The sequence below is a fragment of the Oncorhynchus nerka genome, linkage group LG18 (assembly GCF_034236695.1).
Source record: "Oncorhynchus nerka isolate Pitt River linkage group LG18, Oner_Uvic_2.0, whole genome shotgun sequence".
NCBI lineage: Eukaryota > Metazoa > Chordata > Actinopteri > Salmoniformes > Salmonidae > Oncorhynchus > Oncorhynchus nerka.
This window is the reverse complement of record NC_088413.1, coordinates 59,066,546-59,092,403: the sequence shown is the minus strand read 5'-3', so window position 1 is coordinate 59,092,403 and position 25,858 is coordinate 59,066,546. Positions and strand designations below refer to the sequence as shown.

At 42.0% G+C, this 25,858-nt stretch overlaps 3 protein-coding genes across 6 annotated transcripts in view; 2 read left to right on the top strand and 1 right to left on the bottom strand.

The window, feature by feature from the left end:
- Positions 1-8,744, bottom strand: part of LOC115146788 (apoptosis-resistant E3 ubiquitin protein ligase 1-like) — a 42,788-nt gene extending 34,044 nt beyond the window's left edge. Inside the window, exons 1-4 of one of the 4 annotated variants that reach the window (XM_065004233.1) lie at positions 8,666-8,744; positions 4,686-4,745; positions 2,204-2,417; positions 1,509-1,677 (exon numbers count right to left, since the gene is read on the bottom strand). In XM_065004233.1, coding sequence (XP_064860305.1) covers positions 1,509-1,677; positions 2,204-2,351 — 317 coding nt within the window. In that variant the 5' untranslated portion in view covers positions 2,352-2,417; positions 4,686-4,745; positions 8,666-8,744. Of the gene's footprint in view, positions 1-1,508; positions 1,678-2,203; positions 2,418-4,685; positions 4,746-8,268; positions 8,616-8,665 lie in introns of those variants that run through there. The other 3 variants (XM_065004234.1, XM_065004235.1, XM_065004236.1) reach the window with 3 other exon arrangements.
- LOC115146236 (rRNA-processing protein FCF1 homolog) lies at positions 8,716-11,746 on the top strand. The gene is made up of 8 exons (XM_029688195.2): positions 8,716-8,822; positions 9,071-9,135; positions 9,378-9,449; positions 10,545-10,693; positions 10,788-10,860; positions 10,995-11,082; positions 11,202-11,296; positions 11,439-11,746. The coding sequence occupies exons 1-8, from the start codon at positions 8,820-8,822 to the stop codon at positions 11,485-11,487; spliced, it is 594 nt and encodes a 197-aa protein (XP_029544055.1). The 5' UTR covers positions 8,716-8,819; the 3' UTR covers positions 11,488-11,746.
- Positions 11,747-12,079: 333 nt separating this feature from the next.
- LOC115146235 (tubulinyl-Tyr carboxypeptidase 1-like) lies at positions 12,080-20,976 on the top strand. The gene is made up of 7 exons (XM_029688193.2): positions 12,080-13,193; positions 13,851-13,939; positions 15,631-15,687; positions 16,327-16,401; positions 16,871-17,252; positions 18,230-18,339; positions 18,600-20,976. The coding sequence occupies exons 1-7, from the start codon at positions 12,975-12,977 to the stop codon at positions 18,670-18,672; spliced, it is 1,005 nt and encodes a 334-aa protein (XP_029544053.1). The 5' UTR covers positions 12,080-12,974; the 3' UTR covers positions 18,673-20,976.
- The last annotated feature ends 4,882 nt before the right edge of the window (positions 20,977-25,858 follow it).

The window sequence follows — 25,858 nt, the reverse complement described above, 5'->3', positions numbered from 1 at the left end:
CTTTTTCTTGCCACTGTATATTGTTCAATAATCAAATATAGTATATATCATGAATTGAAATGTCAAAAAATGTACGTAGCTCTCGCAGATTGCCCCTTTAAGGTTCATATAAACATTAAAGTAAAATAGTGTGGTATGTATTGAGTTATGATGAAATGGCTTCCTCCACTGACAGATGTATAAAATGGTATATGGGTAATCTACTCAAGGAACAAAAGCTTCCCATAGTTGACAGCTGCTGTAGCTACAAGAAACAAAGTATAGTAACCACTATAACCCCCAGCTGCTCATGTTCACAATTACTTCAGGTAGGGAGTGAGTGTCACTGCTCAGACAGAGGTGAACTCATACTGTACTACAGTAATATGCAGAGGAGGTCGGTTAAGAATCCCATTTGTATGACTAGCCCATGGATCACAATGAAATGTCTGAATGTGATGCAACTGAAAACCGATATTTATTCAAACATTAGACAGAAAAAAGGGTCTGCTACTCCGTCCACTGAGAGCTACCCCCATATCCGCAGCATTGCATAACATCTAGCATATTGTATGTGTAACAACACCTTAAAGCGGCATTCAGCAGTTGAAACAATAACAAAGCCGACTCCCCGCCCCGTTTCGGTAAAAAGCTGAAGGATGGGGCAGGAGAAATGTAACCAGTCTCAAATTCATAGACAGAGCTATGGACGCAATGACTGACCATCCATGAGATCACGATTTTTAACCATGTTGAGGCTTTATAGTGTTTGTTTACTCTTACTAATTTACAAACATTGGAGTAAAACAAGCTTATACCACAGTTGAATCTAGCTCATGAGGCAATTATAAGTTATATTTTCAAGAATAAATGGGTACATATAATACATTTATACGTTTTTCAAAAATGGCTGTAGCAACTGTGTATTGCCTCTTTAAGTGACCCTCTGAAATACGATTTCCCAAACTTGGTCATGTGCACGTTTTGGTTTTTGCCCTCGCACTACACAGCTGATTCAAATAACCAACTCATCATCAAGCTTTGATTGTTTAAATCAGCTGTGTAGTGATAGGGCAAAAACTAAAACGTGCACCCAGGGGGGGCCCCGGGACCGAGTTTGGGAAATGCTGCTCGGAAACACTGCAGCCACTGAGCTTAATGTCACCAAGTGCAGCCAGCCATGAATGGGGATGCTGCCCCCAAGTGGACATAAAAACACATATCTTCTAAGGCTGTTATTCTATCTCTCAGAGAAAGACAGAAAGTGAAAGAGGGACCTCAGTGTTTCACAAAATGAGTGAATTCAGTAAGATGTTAGTGCACTAACTGTAAGTCTCTCTGGATAAGAGCATCTGCTAAATGACTCAAATGGGAAAAAAAGTCATGCAGAATCTTTAGTAATGTTAATTGTGTTTATGTGATGGGTTTGAATCTGCCCATGACAGGTGAGAGGTAGGTAGTGCTATGCTGGTAATAATTAGTTGCATGCTTGTGTAGTGGCACTGACAACATGGTGGTGGTATGCTTACGTATGATAGTAGTGCTCAAGGCTCTGAGAGCAGAGCCACTCCTGGAAGGCAAAGTCTCGCAGCAGCTGGATATGAGCCTCTGCGATGTCCCTCCAGCGCCGCTTCTCTCTCACCACGTACTCCAGACGAGTCAGAATACTCAGGCTCAGCTCCTCCAGAGTCTCCACATCTACACACACAGGCAAAGACAGACACAGACAAATCAGCCAGAGCAGAGAAGGATCTAGTCTATAGCCTGCCTTATCATAAATTAATTCACCTCAACAACAGGCCAAGATAAGAATATACTCCTACCTGCAAACAGGCAAGCCCTAAATCACTAAAACCACAACATCATGAGCTTTGGGAAATTACACTAACCTAAAACCAAGACCTCTACCTCTTCAACGGCAGAGAATGAGCTAAATCATTGGCTGAACATTCAAGAAAATATCCTTTGAACTGTGTAGGCTTTTGTACAAACTCCAATGGATGAGTAAATTCAAAGATGATCAATTCCTCTTGTTGTAAAAGAACTGGGATGCTGTGAATCAACTACAGAATAAATCAATGAAGATGTTACTGTGTTTGGTTGCAATCACATTAGCCTCTGGCTTCTTTACATCAGCAATAGTTCAGAGATACCAAACTGACACTGTTCCATGTCATTCATAAACGCTGGATCAAATCAAGTTGCTGATATTTTGTCGACTGACCTTCAAATAAGTGTTTGTATTCGGAGAGACTGTGGCCTTGAATCCATTCTTCAATCTGACTTTCTTTGCCTTTCTTCCAGCGCACTTCCCAGAAGAAGATCCACGAGACTGAGCAGAAGAGGAAAGTCAGCAAAAAGCGGAGGTCCATCAGACCATCTTCAGCTCTGACTCAGACTCTTCTGCTCCCCACAAAGGCTGGGCCAGGTCCAAAATACTGCACGATAAAATAAAAAGTTGCAAATCATGTTCATTCTCCAGCTTCTTCACTGGTAAAGAGCTATAGCAACAACAACAACAACATCACAGGTTTAAGTCAGGCAGCTCATGAAAGGTAAGCCTAAACAATGACTGAGACAACTAAAAAGTTGTGACCATGCTCATCTAGCAACTCAGGTGCTTTCATTATGCAGTAGCAGCATAGCCAGAGAAGGCATGCATGAATGTTAATGTCTCACACTGGAGGAGTGTTGAATGATGGGATAGGACATGTAATCCAGATGACATATGCATGAACTGGCAAGGTTCTTAAAATGTCTCATTACTTTTATCTCATAATCTAAACTAAAGACCACCAAAGTCCACAGCGACAAAAACATAGAATAAATGCATTGGCAACACCCATAGACATAGATTGTCTACAAGAACAACATCCCCACAAGATACATATTTGCTACAGCACCCCTAATGATTGGTGTACAAAATTCCCCACCCATTTCCAGACTCCCCACCAACCACCAGTCACCCACACTTCATGCAGGGGCGTTATTTCCTTCCCCCACACATTTAAGTAGGCACACCGGTAACTAATCAGTGTTGAGGTCAGGATAAAGATGAGTCTGTGACAGTAGGAGTGAAGTATTTGGAAAAAGTGCACCCTTGCCTTTTGGCTGATCCATTTGTGGTTTCAAGGTGGGTGCTGTGGAGTCAGTGAGGGTAACCAGAAGTGGTCTTGTGATAATTGTTTGTGTTTCTGCTGGGCAGAGGGAGCAGGCGCTCCGCATTAAATGAATGTGGGTAAGAGATTTATTTTGCTCAAGAAAAAAAAAGTGATTACTGGAATGGCAGTAAATGTAAAAGTTACCTAACTGAAGGGGAAGATTCCGGTATTTGTGATGCTCGTTGTTTGGTGCGACGCAGACAGGGTGGTGTGAATGGTGAAACAGAAGTCGTTGTCTGTTCTTTTGAGTTTTGTTTGAGTCTTTGCCAGAAAGTGATGTTAGGATATGTAAGTTAAACTGTACGAGGTTTTATGCCGACTACATTACGTTGTTGCAGGTGTCAAGCTTATGGGTGTGGCAGCAGTGTGTAGGAGGGAGGTTCCTAGGTGTGCAGAAGGGCATTAGACAAAGGACTGTGTAGAAATGGGGAAAGTAGTGGTATGTGGCAATTGTAGGGGTGCCCATGGGCCTGGGGATCAGAAATGTCCTGTGCGAGAGGCAGGTTGAGGTTTCCAGGGATAGAGTAGTGCAGAAGTTGTCATATGCTGCGTCAGTGAAGAAAGTAGGGGGAGGGATCCTGGAGTGGAGTGGTGTCAGTAGTAGATCTGTACCAGTACAGAGGGATAGGATAACAAGTGATAGATGTTTCAGTAAGACTGGATTTTTAGCATTTATAGCAATGGTTATTAACTGTACTGCAGGGATGGAAGGTCATTTGCAGACAATTGAGGTTGTGGTGGCAGCTGCAGAGGTATTTGGGTGTGCGAGACTTGACATCAGAAGAGTTACATGGTGTGTTAAGTGGTGATGTCCCATCCTTTCAGGTTGTTGGTCTGAAGTAGGACTAAATATATTTAAATAGTGGAGTAGTGTGGGATTTAAAAAAAAGTTTTTGTGTGTAGTGATTTTTTTCTTTTCTTCCCCAAGCAAAGTATATGGGAGTTGTACTCCAGTCTAGTAGGTGGCAGTAATGCAACATTTATTAGATGCCAACCACCCTTACCCTCATTGAAGAAGTAATCAATGTTGATACCTCATGGACTGGTAGTGTGATGTGTTTGGAAGATATGTTATGTGGATGAGTTACTAAGTTTGCCCTCTTTCCTTTTGGTGTTGACTTCCTTGGTCAGTGTGATTTGTTTGTCTTTTGTTTGACCACAGCCTTTGTTAGCTTGCCTTAGCCATTATACTAACATTATATTATCACAGTTCTTTGTACACATCTGTGGTGTTAGGAGTAATACTTATGTGTTGTGCTGATGTAGCATATTCCTTATTTGATTCCCAGAAACCATCCAACTGTCATCATAGTTTAATAAAAGGTTACCCTCTCTGTGTTCTTGCAGACACACCCATTTGCATTGCCTCCCACACATCCCTTAGTTTCTTTTACCTATTTTTCATGGTGCCAAAACCTGGGTTGGTAACGCAATGGGGGAGGGGGCTACCAACCAGCTAAGCTTTACCCGGGCCAGCTACCAGTCCAGCCTTGCCAGGCCCAAGTCCAACAACCAGCTCAGCCTTACCAGGCCCCCTACACCTACCTTGCGCTGACGGCCAGCTACCCCCAGCCAAGATGGGAGGGATACCAGTTGCAGGTGGTTCTACAAAAAAAACATAAAATTCAGAAAAATATTAAATCAAGTTTTTTTGTACAGAGTAAGATCTTGTTTTGTACAGAGTAAGATCTTCCTCTTGCATGCGTGTAGATCTTTGTTTTGGTCGCACTGTGATGCGCCGTCATCTACTTCTACACGTGGCTGCGTTGCATAGAAATGTCTAGTTCCTGCAAAGATGCTGGGAAATGCTAGATGTGGTTTGCTGGCTTTTGTAGAACCACTTGCCACTGGAAACTGACATTTCTAAGATACTTTTAAAAGTGACTCAAAAACTAAGTAAGTATCTCCATGAACAGGTTCATTAAAAAATCTACGGTGGCAGTTTGTATGGGGCTTTCCTGTAATGGACACCAAAAGTCATTGGCTCCCGAGTGGCGCAGCGTTCTAAGGCACTGCATCTCAGTGCTAGAGGTGTCACCACAGACCCTGGTTCGATTCCAGGCTGTATCACAACAGGGCATGATTGGGAGTCCCATAGAGCAGCGCACAATTGGCCCAGAATTTGTTCTTAACTGACTTGCCACTACCTCAAGCTCAACCTCGACACGACGGAGCTCCTCTTCCTCCCGGGGAAGGCCTGCCCGCTCAACTTCTCCATCACAATTGACAACTCCACTGTGTCCCCATAGCAGAGTGCAAAGAACCCTGACCCTGGACAACACTGTCGTTCTCTGCACACATCACAGCAGGAACTCGCTCCTGCAGCTTCATGCTCTATGACATCCGTAGAGTACAACCCTACCTCACACAGGAAGTGGCTTGAGGAAGTGGCGCAGGTCCTAATCCAGACACTTGTCTTCCATCTGGACTTGTGCAACTCACTGTTGGCTGGGCGACCCGCGTGTGCCATCAAACCCCTGCCATTTATCTAGAACGCTGTAGCCTGCCAGGTGTTCAACGGTCTCAAGTTCTTCCATGTCACCCCGCTCCTCCGCATACTACACTGGCTTCCAGTCGACGCTCGCATGGCACTTGCTTATGGAGCAGCAAGAGGAATTGCCCTTCTCGAAATTCAGGTTATGCTCAAACCCTACACCCCAACATGAGTACTCTGTTCTGCCACCTCTGGTCTCTTGGCCCTCCCACCCAAACAGGAGGGCAGCTCAACTCGGACCAGTCCAAGCTCTTCTCCGTCCTGGCACCCTAATGTTGGAACTAGCTTCCCCCTGAAGCTAGGACAGCAGAGTCCCTGCCCATCTTTTGAAACCCTCTCTCTTCAGAGCATCTTAAATAATGTCACAGTTCTTAAGGAAATCAGTCAATTTAAATAAATTCATTAGGCCGTAATCTACTGAACTGGAACAGGCTGCCAATCCAGAGCATTCCAAACATGCTGAATGGGTGACATGTCTGGTGATGATGCAGGCCATGGAAGAACTGGGAAATGTTCAGCTTCCAGGAATTGTGTACAAGTCCTTGAGGCATGGGGCTGTGTATTATGCTGAAACATGAGGTGAGGGCGGCGGATGAATGGCATGACAATGGGCCTCAGGATCTCGTCCCGGTATCTGTGTATTCAAATTGCCATAGGTTCAAATCAAATGTATTTTTTAAAAAAATGCCTGCCCACACCATAACCCCAAAGCCACCATTGAGCACTCTGTTCACAATGTTGACATCGGCAAACCGCTCACCCAAACAATGCCATACACGTGGTCTGCAGTTGAGGCCGGTTGGGCGTACTGCCAAATGCTCTAAAATTATGTTGGAGGCAGCTTATGGTAGAGAAATAAACATGAAATTCTATGGCAACGGATCAGGTGGAAATTCCTGCAGTCAGCATGCCAATTGCACACTCCCTCAACTTTACATCTGTGGCATTGTGTTGTGTGACAAAACTGCATATTTTAGTGGCCTTTTACTGTCCACAGCACAAGGTACACCTGTGTAATGATCATGCTGTTTAATCAGCTTTTTGATATGCCACACCAGTCAGGTGGATGGATTATCTTGGCAAAGAAGAAATGCTCACTAACAGGGATGTAAACACATTTTTGTGGAATATTTGAGATAAGCCTTTTGTGCATATGGAAAATTTCCGTGATCTTTAATTTCAGCTCATGAAACTTGGGACCAACACTTTGTTGCGCTTTATATTTTTGTTCCGTGATCCCCCCTTCTAACTCTGACTTTGCTGATAGCTAGTTTATTGAGGAAAATGTACTGTGACATGTGGTTGTCCCACCTATCTACCTTACCGTGAATACATTAAATCGCTCTGGATAAGAGCGTCTGCTAAATCTAATGAAATTTGATTTCTATGTGCCGAATAGAACATGTGTAGACTTTACAGTGAAATGCTTACTTACAAGCCCATAACCAACAATGCCGTTTTCCCTAAAAAAATAAGAAATAAAAGCAACAAATAATTAAAGAGCAGCAGTAAAATATAAATAGCGAGGCTATATACATGGTGTACCGTTACAGATTCAATGTGCAGGGGCACTGGTTAGTCAAGGAAATTGAGGTTACATGTAGGTAGAGTTATTAAAGTGACTATGCACAGAGTAGCAGCAGCGTAAAAGAGGGGGGGAATGCAAATGGTCTGGATTGCCATTTGATTAGATGTTCTGGAGTCGTATGACTTGGGGGTAGAAGCTGTTTAGATGCCTCTTGGACCTAGACTTGGCGCTCCGGTACCACTTGCCGTGCGGTAGTTGAGAGAACAGTCTATGACTAGGGTGGCTGAAGTCTTTTTAGGGCCGTCCTCTGACACCACCTGGTATAGAGGTCCTGGATGGCAGCACTGATTTTCGGGGGGCTTAGCCCTTTCCACACAGCCCCTCACCCACTAGGCTGTATTTGTTTTGCGTTAAAGTATGTTCCACATTTGGGGCGGCTATAGCAAATTCCCCACCTGCCTCCAGTCAACCCTGCGGGGTGGTACTTCCTTCCCTACACCATTAAGTAAGCACACCTGCACTTAATCAATGTTCATACCGCTTGGGAGATGTTATGTGCTAATATAGACTTTTCCTATTATTTTCACATGGATGATTTATTTACTAAGTTTGTCGTCTTTCCATTTGGTGTTGAAGTCCTTGGTCAGTGTGATTTATTTGCATGGTGTTTGACAACTGCCTTTGTTAGCTTGCTTTCGTCAATGTTGAGCTACCTTTGTGTGTATGTGTGTGTGTGTATATATATATATGACGTGTTTAGCTATTATTCATTATGTTGTACTGATGCAGCCTATTCCAACTATCATCCTGATTTAATAAATGGCTACCCTCTCAATTGTTTTTGCAGACACGCCCATTGCGTTGCCTCCCACACATCCCCTTAGTTTCTTTGAGCTATTTTTCCGATGGGGAAACCTTCAAGGGTGAAATTATACCTGCTTTGCATATGACCCCTAATGAATGACAACTAGGTCACGGAAGCTCTCTATCAATAAGGAGGTTGTTGGGCAGCAGATCACAGACCTGATAACTCCAGGAACGCTGTAAAATGAAGAAAGTTTAAGTGATCAATATGCTTTGCTAAATGCTGGCTCGTGATACGTTACCTGGCTGGTTGGAAAAGTCGATCAATTAATGAGACAGCAGCAGCTAACTGACGTTAGCTCAATACTCCATATGTGTTTAGATAATACATCAATATCGACAACCAACGTGATTCATGTGTTTTAGGCTATGCACACTGGCAGGGATTATAGTCAGCTAGCTACAACATAAATTCCTTCAGGACAAGTACAGACTAACTAGCTAGCTTGTTGCTGATACTGTAGCCTACGTTAGCTACCTACGACGTACGTTAAACCGTCAATGTCAACTCAAAATCGAAATGTGGTATTCCAAAGCCAAATTCAGTGTTTCAAAACATGTAATAATTCACCGCTCACGCATAGCTACGTTCAAATACATCAGATAAATCCATTTTAATTTTAAGAATAACAGTCCTACCTTGAATGTATTTATTATATTTAACTAGCTAGCGGCAACCGGAAGCCGAGATGCGCAGGGAAACAAACGTCGATTGTTGATGACGTTTAGACACAGTCACACGAGGGCTGTAGGCAGTTATACAAGTCAGCTGTTGTATTTTTAAAAACAAACCATGGTAAGTCGTACGATAATTTATCAAAATACAAGGTCATCGTTTAAATATAGACCGTGGTTCTTGATTCGGCAGTTGGAATAAATTAAAATATATTTTTAGGCCAGAGTTCGTATGCCTTTTTTTGCTCTGCTAGCTTAGCTAGCTAACAGTAGTCACTTGACTGGAGCTAACTGAAGTGTGCATTTTTACATAAATTTAGCAAACGCTATTCTTTACTTCTGACTTGTATTTCCATATGTTTACTTTAGGGGAAACGGAAGACAAAGAAGTTTGCTTCAATGAAGAGAATGATAAGCTTGAAAGATCAGAGAATGTGAGTCTCTGCCAATGATGTTAGCTAGCACGAATATGAATCATTCACACCGTCTAGTTTGACTGATAAACCATGCCAATTTTGTGGATTAGCTAAACGTCAAGCTAACAAGTTGGCATGGAATGTCAGAAATATCAGCTAGCTTCCTTAGACTCACTAATTTCTTTAGTTTGACTAATACATACTTTATCATGATATATTCCAGTTGAGTCCTCATGGTATTGACTCTTGGGTTTCTTTAGAAACGAGAAAGATCGTGCCAAAGTAAAAGAGACAAAGAAAAAGGATCCATCAGAAATAAAGGAAAAAGAAGTGTAAGTAGCTTCACAAGTAGGCTGGTTGCCATCTCTGTTCAGCTATTAGAATATACTCCTTGCCACTCCTTTCATTTGCCAAAGAGACCTTTCAGCAATCATCAAATAGGAACATTCTATCGTTAATGAGCCCGAGGAGATCAGAGGATTTTTATCCTGATTTGATAACTCTCACAGCTATCATCCAATCACGTTTGTACAAATTACACTTGGGAAAACATTCTAACTTAATTCATACATTTGATTGTAAACATTAGAACATTGGGCATTATGATGTAATACATTTCCTTGTAAACATTAGGCATATGGAGAATAGAGGATTCCTGTTCATTTCATTTTTGCCACCAGCCAATGTGATTTCATCACACAAGAGAAGTTATTGTGTGATGTGGAGATGCATCAATTGCGCAAGAAGGGAACAGTGAAGATGTGTAAATTAAAGTTAATTCACTGGCTGAGCTATTAATCCACCATTTGTATGCTATCCTATGTATTAGTCCTAGCTTACTATAGTTTAGCATTATGTATAATGTAGCATATGCCTACTTTTTGATGGACTACAGCCAAGATTTGAAGGCGCGCCTAGGTTATGAATACGTTTTTAGGAAGAAATATGATTTGTGAGTGTCAGATGCTCTGGTGGCTATGATTGGTGGGTCATTTTACGTTGTCTGTGAGTTTGAATTATTTTCTAAAGTAGTCTGTCTGTACTCCCAAGTCATGGTGATCAGCATATGTGCGATGAATGACGACAGGTGCCAGTTTTGCGTTTCTTTTCTCTCATTAATGGGATGTAGCTGAAGAAAACACAGCCTACAAGATTCTATCGAGCTAATATTTTCCTTATTATTTCTCTCATTGCGGAGTTCTCTCTAGCTACTTTGAGCAATGGATGCCGAAAGGCCAGTCTCTTTGGCAAATGCAAGGAGTGGAATGTTAGCTAAAAAGACTGGTACCCAGACTACTTCACAAATATCAGAACAAACAAATGCACCCAGAACTCTTAACTAATATTCAGTATATTATGGACAAATGATTGATTATAGGTCGATACCTTCTTACTGTGTGTTCACACATTTATTTTCCTACCTGCAGTCCAAAATATCCATCGTGCCTGTTCTTCCAGTACAACACTCAGCTTGGTCCCCCTTATCACATCCTGGTCGACACCAATTTCATTAACTTCTCCATCAAGGCTAAACTGGACATAGTTCAGTCAATGATGGACTGCCTGTATGCCAAGTGTGAGTATCTGGCAAAGTTTATTCAGCGTGAACTCAGTTAATGTAACTAAGGAATAACCAGTGTATTTTTAAATTATACTTTTGCTTGTTCAAGGTATCCCATGCATCACAGACTGTGTAATGGCTGAGATAGAGAAACTGGGGATGAAGTATAGAGTAGCTCTGAGGTAACTAGCTGTTGTGAAGACCAACATCCAGATACACTACAGACATTCAGACGCATACACACACACACGTTCTGAGGGTATTATCAACGTTCCATAGGGAAGGTATATGACGGATGCATTTTCTGCCTCTGTAGGATAGCCAAGGATCCTCGGTTCGAACGACTGCCATGCACCCACAAAGGAACATACGCTGATGACTGCTTAGTTCAAAGGGTAACCCAGGTAATGTAGTTTAATCTACTAAATTGACAATGTATTACATTAGGGAAACTCTTTAGTCATTAGAGCACTGTGGTTTTATACCAGAGAAGAACACCAATTCAATCATGTATCTTTCACAGCACAAGTGCTACATCCTGGCAACTGTGGACAGGGACCTGAAGAGAAGGATCAGAAAGATCCCAGGAGTACCCATCATGTACATCTCCAACCATAGGTCAGAATTAACATCAGATTATCAGTGTTCAATTGGTCATTTGTGGTTATCACTGTGTTTTATAGCTAGTTTATCTCTCACTCATATAAAATGTCTTATACCATGATCTTTAAACCATGTCTAACCGTAATATTTTTCACAGGTTCAACATTGAAAGAATGCCTGATGACTATGGTGCTCCAAGATTCTAATATTCAGTTGATGGAATTTAAAAGTTGGACTGTGGCTTTTGTCGAAGGTTTTGATTTGTTTACCTGCTTATTGTATATTGTTAAAGGACTTGAGTTTATGCTCTACATTTTTAGCAGAAATGGATGACAGAGTAATAATTTTGCAAATTTAATGACTGGTGTATTTCTTACTATTCCGAAACTGTTTTTCACTTTGTTCCAAAAAAGTACAAATGCATTCTGTCAAGGCTGAAAATTGAAATAAATTAATGGAAGAATAGTCGAATGTATCCGGTATTTTTTCTATCATAGTGTGAAGAGGTAGGCTATACGTCATTAGTCATGGAGAGTGCATTTATTATAAACCTTTAAATTGTGCTGCATTTCATAGGCTACCTAGTGGTTAGAGCGTTGGACTAGTAACCGAAAGGTTGCAAATCGAATCCACGCGTTGACAAGGTAAAAAGCTGTCGTTCTGCCCCTGAACAAGGCAGTTAATCCACTGTTCCTAAACCGTAATTGAAAATAAGTGTTCGTTCTTGACTGACTTGCTGTCTGTTACAGCGGAGGAAATGTGAAGCTCGTTGAAACCGTCTGCGCATGCGCAGCTGCTATAGATCTGGGAGTGTCTGAGCGGCGCAATATTGTAGCAGGCATGAGATTAGCTCTCGCTACTCTGTAGCCATGGGCGTTCAAACTGGATTGATTTGGACTGAAACGAACAATATTGTGTCGTAAAATGGACTAGACTGGAATGCGGGCACTAACTAAGCGGAGTGTCGAAGAAATGTGATCGTATCCAATCTATCCCGGCGTTTTGGATATAGACCGAATGACCTCTGGGATAACGGTGCCGGGTATTGGTGGTTTTTAATACAAACTACTGTTTGTTGTCTGTATACCCTTTTGGAAGATGCTATTTTCCCCCCTTATGTTGTAGGCATTATGTGTATTCATCATTTCCCAATGTGCTTAGTTCAACTTCATTGTTGAAGTCTTATTTTCATGATGCCTAAAAATTCACGCATTTTCTAGTTTTAATAATATATTGTCTAGTTTCAGTATTTCAATGATTTACTTGATTTAACCTGCATTGTGATGTTTCTAAAGTGCCAATAACATTATCGTTCAGACATGACTTGATGTAGGCTAACTATAATTCCCTTTAATCCCTGATTTTGCAAAAAAATAATAATAATTGAACTCATCTGACATAAGTGGACAATTGTAACAACTACTGTAGCTTTAACTCTGCATTTGGGTGGAACATATGATTGTGTGCAATTTTGTTCATAAGAGGTACAGTATTTGAATTTGGAGACTGATACAGCCTGCAGTTTTGCAAAGTTCTACATATCCAGTGTGTCATGAATTGCTCATGTTTCTCACCTGCTGTGGGAGTGTTACTTGCTGAGAAACTGCAATCAGATTGACAGTTAAAGGGCAGGGCACATAGGCTGTAAACCATCTGTGCCAGGTTCCAGGACTGGGGTCCCTTGTGTGGGGGGATGCTAAGGACCACAGTGGGGTGTGTGGGGGTGGAGGAGAGAGATGAGGATGAAGGTGAAGAGGATTTGCGGGACGGAGGGGTGCCCTTCTTCGTAAACAGGGGAGGCCTACCGGTGGATGAGGAGACTTGGGAGCAGATGTGGAGGCATGTGGCTCGGATTCACCCTGATGGGGAGGCCATAGGGACACGCATCCGGGGAGCCAGTGATCTGCCCAAGGTAAGAGCAGGTGAAGTCCTCACCTAGACACCCTACACTGTTGTTTTCAGTTTGACAGCTCTATGGACTACACTCAGTCTATTTCAACAATGTGAAAGTAAAAAAGAATCAGCTTTTCCTCCCACTAGCATATAGTGTTCAATATGTATCCTAGTCACATTTATTTACCATAAACTATCATTCAAGATAAACATGCAGTAAACTATTCAGGAGGATATATTGTCCCATAGCATAGGCCTAGTATATGATGCTACATGCTTAATTCAATTTGCACTAGAGATGGAGTGAAGATAACCCACTATGCAGAATGTTTGTAACTGACACAGTTACGACTCCTCAGATAACAAGTGGATGAAGCTGTCAAAATATGCAGCATTTCAAATCACACAGATACACATGCAGTCCTAATATGCCACTAGATGTACATGTGCTGTGCTGTCCAGATGAGGTTAAATGCTGTGTCTGTGCTCATAAGGAATTCCATTATATATTCAATTAATGTAGCATTGTGAGACTTGCTATATGGAACAATTAAGATAATGACCATGCCCATAAAGGATGGTTGTTAAGTTAAACAAGAGGACATTCTCCAGCTCTGTGAATATAGGGATTGTGTGATACTAATGCTTCTTGTTGTGCTTTGCCTCTCCCCCATAGATTCCTACACCGAGTGTGCCTACATACCAGCCAACCACCAGTATCCCACAGCGCCTGGAAGCCATACAGAAATACATCAGGGACCTGCAGTATCCTTTGCCTGGAATGGTAGAACTGCTTGGTCACTATTGCCAAGCTCTGGACCAATGATGAATAGCCCAGGTAGCCTAGATAAAGCTGTGACTGTTCATTGGAGCTGTTGTTGGTCATTGTCAGTCTCTGTATGATTGTTTATCCCAACCTGTCAGTCTAGATAACAGTTTAGGTACGTCAACAAAATGTACAGTAGGTTGATTATACATTAATAAATGTGTAGATATGTTAAATTACATGCCTGATGCTAACACACTATGCTCTGGGTTGGAATTCAATATATGTCTCCTGAAATATGTGTTAGCCATTATAAATAATTCATAGATATAGGCACAGGCTGATTTCATGCAAATGGAAACTGGGCCACACAGTAGATGTACTGAAGAAGATTATGGTGATTGGTAACTCACTGAGGTCCTTTGTAGCTCAGTTGGTAGAGTATGTTGCTTGTAACACCAGGATAGTGAGTATGATTCCCGGGACCACCCATATGTCAAATGTATGCAAGCATGACTGAGTCGCTTTGGATAAAAGTGTCTGCTTTATATATATATATAAAACCAGTAACATAGTTTACTATTATTTACTCTTACTCATTATTTTATGACAATATCAATGTATGTCACATCTCAGAATGTAGACCATGTTTAGACTATAATCTATTTTGAGCATAAACATTAGTATCTCTCAGCTCAAGGAGCTCATCCATAATTCACAAACGAGGAACTATGAATATCAGAAAGCACTTAACGGGGTTCATTCCCCATGAGAATACGTTCAGTGCACAACCCAGAGGGTCTGTTGTGTTTGGACATTTCCCATATTGTTTCACTCCCTCTGCATTTGTATGTACACTGAACAAAAAATATAAAAGCAACATGTAAAGTGTTGGTCCCATATTTCATGAGCTGAAATAAAAGATCCCAGAAATATTACGTACTCATAAAAGCTCATTTCTCACAATTTTTTTAACATCCCACTTAGTGAGTATTTCTCCTTTGCCAAAATAATCCATCCATCTGACAGCTGTGGCATATAAAGAAGCTATGTAATAAACAGCATAATCATTACACAGGTGCCCCTTGTGCTGGGGATAATAAAAGGCCACTGTAAAATGTGGAGATTTGTCACACAATACAATGCCACAGATGTCTCAATTTTTGAGGGAGCGTGCAGTTGGCATGCTGACTGTAGGAATGTGCACCAGAGCTGTTGCCTGAGAATTTAATGTTAATTTATCTACCATAAGCCGCCTCCAACGTCATTTTAGAGAATTTGGCAGTATGTCCAACCGGCCTTACAACCACAGACCTCGTGTATGGTGTAATTTGGGGGAGCGGTTTGCTGATGTCAATGTTGTGAACAGTGCCCCATGGTGGGGGTAGGGTTATGGTATGGGCAGGCATAAGTTACGGACACAATTGCATTTTATCGATGGCAATTTGAATGCACAGAAATACCGTGATGAGATCTGAGGCCCATTGTGAGGCCCATTTCTTTTTAAAGGTATCTGTGACGAACAGACACATATCTGTATTCCTAGTCATGTACAATTAGTATATTATGGCCTAATGCATTTATTTCAATTGACTGATTTCCTCATAAGAACTGTAACTCAGTAAAATCTTTGAAATTGTTGCATGTTGCGTTTATATTTTGGTACAGTTTACTTAACAATATCCTACAGGTACAATCACACGGGAACACAGTTTTTTGAAATCAAGAAGAGCAGGCCTCTTACGGCGTAAGTTTCACCGTTTCTTCTATCCCCTTCCTGTTTCCTAATCTTTTATTTTAGCTTAGCTCTTAGATTATCCTGAGTGGATCATGGCCTTGTAGGGATATTGTAAATGTCAGACAGTAAGCAACATGGCAGCTACCTGCCAGAGAGAATCTCAAGGTTTGGTGAAATAGCTTCTCCTGGGGCCACAGTGGCAGCAGACAGAGGAAGTAGCTATGCATGTTTACCAATTGCTTTCATATTATGCTGATCATGACAGAAGCTGAAGGAATTGGGTATCTGAATCGGCTGTATGTCTGTTGCACCCAAGGGCTTTGCGACCAGGAACTGTTTTCATAGCCTAATAGGATCTGTTTCCCCGGCAGAAGCTTCTAATGCATTTTGCTTACTCGGTTCTTGACATTTAGCACCAGATGGTTTTATTTCAATGTCTCATGCAAAATGCCAGTTTTAATAATCAAATGTATTTATTTTTCCTAAAGGAGTTAGTCATTTTCCCTTTGCATACACAAAGATAACCTGTAATATGTACAAGTGTCTTTCAGGCCTTTTAGAATCCAAGTTTATCATTTCTACCTTTTTAGAGTAGACTATTTTGTTGCCTTGCCTTCAGGTGTATTCTAACCCTCATATTCTGTGTAGGTTGATGGATATCGCCAAGGAGATGACCCGGGAGTCACTGCCAATCAAGTGTCTGGAGGCTGTGATCCTTGGGATGTATCCTTTCCTTTAAATAGCTTAGGTGTTCCATGTGAAAACTGTAATGACTTTCTTATGCCACTGTTGTTACCTGCACATCATTTTTTTCTCATCTACCACACTCAGCAGCACAAGATTTGTCAATGGGGTGATAAATGATGACTTGGAAATGTTGTTTTCCAAATGAGTGCTTGTGGGAAGCTAAAAAAATAACATGGAGTGATGCCTCAGTGTGGTAACAGGGATTTAGAGACAAAGCTTTATGGGCACAATCAGGGCATCCAAGTATTATGTGATTAGAACTGACTTAGTGTGCTCAGTCTGAGAATACTGTATGCAGACTAATGTATTCTTGTCTTAAAAACAGATTAGTGGAGCTTGAAAACAATTGTGGTTTATGTTACCATGTAAAGGGGCACTCTAGTTGGAGCATGCAACCAGGGTCAGTGATAAGGTTTTTCAATGTCCTTGACCTTGCCTGTCCCAGTTACCTTACCAACAGCATGTCGGGTGTGGAGCGCTTCCCCCTCAGCTTTAAAACGCAGTTCTCAGGGAACCACTTCTGCCACATCGTGCTGGGGGTGCACAGCGGGGGCCGCTTCGGGGCACTGGGCATCAGTCGGCGGATGGACCTCATGTTCAAACCCCTGGAGTTCCGAACACTGGCTGACCTGGTGCAGGAGTTTGAGGGGGCCTACATGGGTTACTGGCACACCCTGAGGAAGGTGAAGATTGGCCAGTATGTGTCCCATGACCCCCACAGTGTGGAGCAGATAGACTGGAAACACTCCATACTAGATGTGGATAAGCTGACCAAGGAGGAAATGAGGAGAGAGCTGGAGAGACACACTCGGGACATGAGGATGAAGGTAAAGGACCCAGGGACACAGAGACAGTGTTAGAGTGCAGGAATGTGATAGGATGTACAGAACTAAGGCAGGACATGTGCACACATCTGGGGACTGAGATGGAAAAATGTCCATGAGCCAAACCATGTTAGGGATCCATGAAACAGACCTGTCAGCTTCCTAGGATTCTAGTGATTGCATTAGGTCCAACAGGCACTGAACTCCTAGTTTGTAGACTTCCACAGTACCCGTTTGGAATTTAGATTTGTGTCAAATGAAATTGGGATACATCTGAGCTCCATGTTTTTGATTCATGTGATGGGGAAGCACTAGGGTAATTTTATTGTGAATCCTTTCTGAGAAGATGGAAAGCCCCTGTTAATCACTGAGATTCTGACTCCTTTTGACCCTCTGTCTCATCATGCATGATGACATGGAGTTGACCTGCCATTTCACTAGCTATAATCCTCAAATGATGACCTCATGCGCTATCATCCCAAACAGTAATGAAAGGATCCTTAACGCAGGGCCCTGTGTATAATAAAACGAATGGGATGGCTTTGCTCTGCTCGGTTGTGTGCCATGCATGGCTGCCTCTATCAATCAATGGCTGATATTTTTAGGGAGCGGGCTCTCTCCCATTCACTGGACCCACAATCACATTAAAGATGCGGAGGATTTTACCATCATCACCGTCAACACTGTGCCTCCAGCATGTTAGGGCCTCTCATCGAGCAGCTCACCTTAGTACTACTCTAAGTAATTGAAAGCTGATGATCGGAGTGTTTGTTTGCTACCGACTTTCCTTCCACCTCGCTACTCTGCATTTATTGATGTGCTGTATTTTGAAAGACAAACGTTTAGTAATTGGAGTCTTACTTGAACTGCACTTCTCCTTAGTCTGTACAGAGGATATGACCAGAACTGTTTGTGTACCTCGTTTGTGTTTCCCCTTGTTGCTAATGTGAGGTAAACAGAACTGAGTGATTGTCTTTCAGATTGGGAAGGCTGCGCCCACTTCACCCACCAAAGACAGGAAGTGTAACATGGGCTCGCCCCACCGTAACCCAGGCAGCCCCATGCGCAGGAACAGCCGCATCGAGAGACGGTAATACTGATTGTGCACTATAGTCAGATATCAGGAGATGCTTAGTCTCACTATAGTCTCTCTGACAACACAGTAAATACTCTTTAGGTCAATAAACAAGGTGCTAGCTGTAGTGGAGAGGGTTCTGCACTGATCTGAACAAGCACTAGAGGCTAGATGTCCTATGACGTAGTCCAAGAGGATTCTCTGAACAGTAATCTTTGTTGTGATCTGTCATGAGAAGTCATATCTTTTTTCTTCTTTTTGGGGGGGGTGTACAGTCCATCAGGAGAGAAGAAAGTTCTTGATCCGAAGTCCCCTCCAGACATGAATGGATATCAGATTCGAGTGTGAGGAAGATTTCACTTCATAAAATCATCCTGCAAAACAAGACCGTAGAATGGTAGGGTTCTGTCCAACTAAAGGTTAGTTCCGGGGCATGGGCTTTTGTGTTCAGATTCGAAATAGGTTTGTACTGTGTAAGCAATTTATTTAGGGTATTTTGCATTCAACAAACGTGAGGTATACTGTACAGAGCATGGCCATGTCAATAACAGATTTTTGACTAAATGTAAGTTCAAAGCCTATAATTCTAAGTTCTCACAATGCTCAACTTTGGGGATATCAAACAGTCGTTTTACACAGCCAAATCCATTTAAATGAACTTGCCTAACTGGTTGGCCTATTCACAAGATCTCTTTGAAAAATAGACAACTTATCTCCAAAAATGTGGCATGGGCCATTCATCAGCCCTGTGGTTATTTGTTGTGACCAGGCTTTTTGTAAAGCCAGAAGCTTGGTAGTGTAGTCTATTCTACAATAGGATTGGTTCAGACAGCATTTAAGGGTCAAACAGGCATTGATCATGTTTTTAAAGATGTTCTGTAGGGTTTTGTTAATATGCAATGTTACATTTAGCTTATTTCTTAACATGTAAAGTGGTGCAATTGGAAATATCATAGCAGATATCCATGTTGTCAATCAGTTATTAAGAATGACAATTATTGTGAGGATTATGTGCAATCTGTGTCTCCATGTTGTACTGTAAGTGTGTAAATACATTGAACCTTTAACCTGTTAGCCCTGCTGGACAGTAACTGCTTTTGTAGTGACTAGTTTGCAATCCACTTACCTTGTGCCTTTTAGGAACATTTTAATAGACAGTGATAAAGAAAACAAGTATTACTGGGTGAATCGTTTTTTTTTCAATTTCACTAGGAAAATACACTGTACAATCCATCTACACTATCCCAAATAGATGGTAAATTGAGCTATCAACACCTTACCCTGTGTTTGTGTGTTCTGCTATGGAGATGATGCGCGTGATTGAATTTTGGGTAATTCAGTGTACAGTAGTCTATTTAAACCTCTCAAAGCATGAAAAGTGTGATATGTTTTAGGATAGTAAGAGAAAGTAGTCAGTGTGGTCAACAGAATTTTAAAATTCTGGGGACACTCACAAGACAAAATCTCTCACTCTCATAAAATGACTGTGCAACTAAGTGCGAAGGATGAATTGCAGCTGATATGGTTTGACATTATTTTGGGGGAAAGAGAGATATTTTGAAGGCAGCAGTTACTTTTTTATATTGACATGGTCTGATATATTTTTGCCTTTGTACAGTATAAATAACATTATTCTTATTATCTTAACACATAGCCTTATTGTGGTTGTCTAGCTCTATTTAATATTTACCATTTTTATTAAAGGTGCAAAGAGATTTGTTTACAATATTCTCATCTTTCATTTTTAAATGACATTTAGGCCAGAGCACTTGAGAAATTGGAGTCTGCACCATTTAAAAAAAATAGTGCCTCGGAGCACATTGATTGGTTGAGATTCCTTGAGCCTCTTTCATTTTAACATAGAGGTTGTTGTCTTGTACCAAAATATTATATGACCTTTTATCACTATGTAGGACTTCCTATTGATTTAGAAATAAACTCTCCTCACCTCTCTCCCAATTAACCTGTTATTGTGTTGATTTAGCTGACTTATGTCATGGGTCAGATGCCTGTGAGTTTATTAGAGCTTCAGCTACATTAAGAGATCTACAAAATGCAACAATGGATCAAATGTAGACCTAAAATCAATTAATACAGTTATCAAACAGTGTGCTGAGGACATGGAGGGCACACTGCCAGTCTACATACCAACCAAGAGTCCAAATTGGGCATTGTGCACTCATCTGAAATACCTCTGCCACACAGAGACGGACATTTCAAAGAATAAGGGACGAGCAATAAACATTTCCTCCTTTGATTGTCCACAAAGAAACCTTAATACAAATCCCATACTGATGATCTGTGCACTAGGGGACTATACATTTATAAGACCATGAACAAAGACATCTGCTTGCAGCCACACTAATTAGAATAACATTTTCTGTATCTTCTCTGTTGCATGCTGGTACACTGTGAGAACTCCTAGCCCATTTTGGGCTTCAAGACAAATCACAGGAGTTTTTTAATATCCTTTTTTTCTCTGCAATTTTGTGTTTTTGTTCCTTAGTGCAAAGATGTGATGATGTCACTGAGATTTTATCTAAGGTGGAATAACAAGAAATATTGTAACCAGAAATCATCTGTACGGCTTTGTGACACTTGAAACTGAAATAAACAAGCAACTGGTATTTGACTAGATTTGTTGAAAATAAATGGTGTAACATTGATTGATTATCGTACCTATTTTCCCATTCAGTAAATGCTTTATTTTTTGGGGGTACTGTGCTGGCTGTCTGCAGTGCACTGTACTGACGCCCAGGGATCCTGGAATGGAAGCCTCACTGGATGGATAGTCTACCTGACAGCACTGCAATCGGCTAACAAGGCTTAACTAATGAATCGCTGCCAACCTGACACATTTCATCATATCATGGGAGCACAGAGGACTGCCATGGTTGCTGCTCTCCTGAACACCCAGCCTCCCTTTAACAGGGGAAATCCATACATGAGGTAATGTTTTGTGTTCGGACCAGAGAGATGGCAAGACTTTGATAGCTCTCATACAGCACAAGATAATACTGGTGACTGTTCTCTTATGAAATTGCTCCTGTTAGTGTAAGTTATAGCTGAATGTATAGCTAGCCGAATATACCGAATGTACTGAATGTATAGCTAGTCGAATATACTGAATGTATAGCTAGTCGAATATACTGAATGTATAGCTAGCCGAATGTAGTGCATGCATAGCTAGCCGAATATACTGAATGCATAGCTAGCCGAATGTACTGAATGCATAGCTTGCCAAATGTACGGAATGCATAGCTTGCCAAATGTACGGAATGTATAGCTAGCCAAATGTACTGAATGTATAGCTAGCCAAATGTACTGAATGCATAGCTTGCCGAATGTACTGAATGGATAGCGTGCCAAATGTACTGAATGCATAGCTTGTCGAATGTACTGAATGTATAGCTAGCCGAATGTACTGAATGCATAGCTTGCCAAATGTACTGACTGTATAGCTAGCTGAATGTATAGCTAGCCGAATGTACATGTACATAATGTAGGTATGGCATGTGAAATGTGTTTTAAGGAGTATGGTGCAAGTGCTTTAAGGAATCACAGCTGCAGTTGAAGTCACAGTTTGTTAAGTGGGGGTGATGTTGGTAAAGTTCAGTGTAAAGAATGATGGAGAACGATTTCAAAAAGTATGAAGGCACTGGGGAAGCCAAAACATAACTCTGGTCTAATCTGAAAGTAGATCCCAGTAGTACCTCCCCCACCTTATCTGCCCATAACTCTTTACGAAATTAAAATACACAGTCCAACTCCTGAACAGGTTTCAAGGTAGAGCCAGGAACGGAAGCACTAAGGTATTTCTTCTACTCATATTAACTTATGTTTATAACTCTTTCAGTGATGGATTGAATGGATGAGATACAGAAATTACTTCCCTGGAAGAACCTGCTAGAGAAAACATCTGATTTATTGTAGTTAGGCTAAAGTGTCAGACGTTGACTGTGTCATTCCAGTGAGATATAACTAGATGTTTTAGTGGTGACAGGAGTCCGTTCGCTGGTCTTCTAGACCAGGGGTTTCCAAACTTTTTCAATTGGCGCCCCCCTTCGAGCATTGGGGAACATCCTGTGCCCTACCTACACACGTGCTACGTCCATTTCTATGGGTATAATCACTATTCATGACACAAACTGTTCACATCCCTCTTGTTGGTGGAGAGAATTTTGCGGGTTTAAAGCTTATTTCCTGAAATTTTTTGTCATGGGCTGCAAAGAAAATGTTGCAGTTTGAGCGAACTTTCTTGCAATTCTATAAATGTTACCATGTCTAATGTGTACTCGTGATATTTGAACATCTATGGGCAAAAAAAAAGAACAGTTTTTTGCTGACATGGGCTATTTCTAACAAGTTCTAAATAGCTCTCAAGGTATGCAATGACTAACATGACGAGGAATTGATTATGCACTACCGAATTTTGAAATGGCACCTTGTGCATTCTACTATTAACTTATTTTTTTGGGGGGGGACACCCCCACAGTTTGAGAACCACTGCTCTAGGCTGCATTGTACACACACAGAACCCCTGACTGTGCCCTATCACGCATGAACGTTCCCTCCCTGCAATCTGAATGAATAATTCATTCATGCCTCAGCCAGCTACACACACACACACATTTTCTCCCTGACAGACTGACTCGCTGGGGCGAGAGATCTCCCATATTAGTGGGACACTGCCAACATTCAGGTCACAATCTTAAAGGTCCAATGCAGGTAACAATGAAGTACCTTACTGTGATTGTTTTCAATGGTCAAAAAGAAACAAAAATAGGTTCTTAGCGAAGAGCAATTTCTCAAGCAAGAATTTTGCTAGGACTGCCAGTTATTCGCTGCGAGGTTTGGAACTCTTTCTTATGGTCTATGTATTATCTAATTTACAGCCTGGTGATGTCACCAGGCAGGCCTAAACTCCATCCCATCTAAACAGGCTGACATTTCAGCTCTTACACTAAAAGGGCATTATCATTTTCACAGTATTATTCCAACCTCATAGTGTGGAAATATACACTGTGGCCAGTTTATTAGGTACATCACCCCGTTCACAAAAATGGTTTGCGCCTAGACAGTGAGTCACGTGGCCTGCTATAAAAAAGCACAGGCATTGAGGCATTCAGTTACTGTTCTATTGAACGTTAGAATGGGCAAAACGAGTGACCTCAGCGACTTTGAGCGTGGTATGCTCGTCGGTGCCAGGCGCATCTATTCCAGTATCTCAGAAACGGCTAGCCTCCTGGGGTTTTCATGCACGACATTGTCTAGGGTTTACAGAAAATGGTGCGACCAACAAAAAAATTGGAGAATGGCAAGAATTGTGCAAGCTAACAGGTGGGCCACAAACAGGCAAATAATGGCGCAGTACATAAGTGGTGTGCAGAACAGCATCTCGGAACGCACAACTCGTCAGTCCTTGTCACGAATTAACACCATCTCAGCCAGGCAAGACAGGATGTAGATCTTCCCAAAATACTGCCAAACTGATATTGTTATATGGAAAATATGAATTCAATATTTCTATCATTTGAAAAATAATACTATGACTGGCCCAAAGCCAGAGGGACAAAACACATCAAACACAGTTTGTAAAGATTTAAATGTTCTAATTTACTAGTGTAGCAGATTGTTTACTCAGTTTGTTCACAAAATATTAACTTTTAAAATCTAAAAGCTTCATGCATTCAAATCTCAACAGTAAGAGAATTTGTCAAATACATTCCAACTTTGAACTAAATTCAACCTTTTTGGTTTGTTTTGCTCTCTCTTCAGAGGACATCCCATCCCCTCTGGACCTTGGGATGAGTAGTTTCTCTTCAGGTAGGAAACAACCATGTGAGCCCAAAGAACCAATTAAGTACAATTATTAACTTATAAAACATGGAATCACACCATGGGAAAATCATGTACAGTTTGAACAAAAATTTTTAAATGCTTGACCTCGGTCCTCCTGATATATTAATTGATCACAAACAGCCCAAATTACACAGGGTTTCAGTCCAGCTGGAACCTAACCAGGAGACTGAGATGGTCCGAAGGGAACAATTAATTGGGTAAACCTTTCATTGACCAGAGATGACCAAGCAGCTTCAAACCTCCACTCTGCCGTTGACCTCCACCTGAAACAACTTTTTTGTTAAGCCATAGCTCAATTCTTCTTTCTCTATATACTAACTAGACTCAAGGTCAATATCAAAGGCTATTTATGTAATTATTTTGGATATATGCCCATTACCTTTCTGATCAGCACCAGAATTGCCAAGCCTTGGAGTAGAAGATCTGCCTCTAACCCTAGGAAGCTCTTTGCCACCTTCTCCTACCTCCTGAATCCTCCTCCCCCCCCCCCTCCTCCCTCTCTGCAGATGACTTCGTCAACCATTTTGAAAAGAAGGTCGACGACATCCGATCCTCGTTTGCTAAGTCAAACGACACCGCTGGTTCTGCTCACACTGCCCTACCCTGTGCTCTGACCTCTTTCTCCCCTCTCTCTCCAGATGAAATCTCGCGTCTTGTGACGGCCGGCCGCCCAACAACCTGCCCGCTTGACCCTATTCCCTCCTCTCTTCTCCAGACCATTTCCGGAGACCTTCTCCCTTACCTCACCTCGCTCATCAACTCATCCCTGACCGCTGGCTACGTCCCTTCTGTCTTCAAGAGAGCGAGAGTTGCACCCCTTCTGAAAAAACCTACACTCGATCCCTCCGATGTCAACAACTACAGACCAGTATCCCTTCTTTCTTTTCTCTCCAAAACTCTTGAACGTGCCGTCCTTGGCCAGCTCTCCCGCTATCTCTCTCAGAATGACCTTCTTGATCCAAATCAGTCAGGTTTCAAGACTAGTCATTCAACTGAGACTGCTCTTCTCTGTATCACGGAGGCCCTCCGCACTGCTAAAGCTAACTCTCTCTCCTCTGCTCTCATCCTTCTAGACCTATCGGCTGCCTTCGATACTGTGAACCATCAGATCCTCCTCTCCACCCTCTCCGAGTTGGGCATCTCCGGCGCGGCCCACGCTTGGATTGCGTCCTACCTGACAGGTCGCTCCTACCGAGAATATGTCTCCTCACCACGCGCTCTCACCACTGGCGTCCCCCAGGGCTCTGTTCTAGGCCCTCTCCTATTCTCGCTATACACCAAGTCACTTGGCTCTGTCATAACCTCACATGGTCTCTCCTATCATTGCTATGCAGACGACACACAATTAATCTTCTCCTTTCCCCCTTCTGATGACCAGGTGGCGAATCGCATCTCTGCATGTCTGGCAGACATATCAGTGTGGATGACGGATCACCACCTCAAGCTGAACCTCGGCAAGACGGAGCTGCTCTTCCTCCCGGGGAAGGACTGCCCGTTCCATGATCTCGCCATCACGGTTGACAACTCCATTGTGTCCTCCTCCCAGAGCGCTAAGAACCTTGGCGTGATCCTGGACAACACCCTGTCGTTCTCAACTAACATCAAGGCGGTGGCCCGTTCTTGTAGGTTCATGCTCTACAACATCCGCAGAGTACGACCCTGCCTCACACAG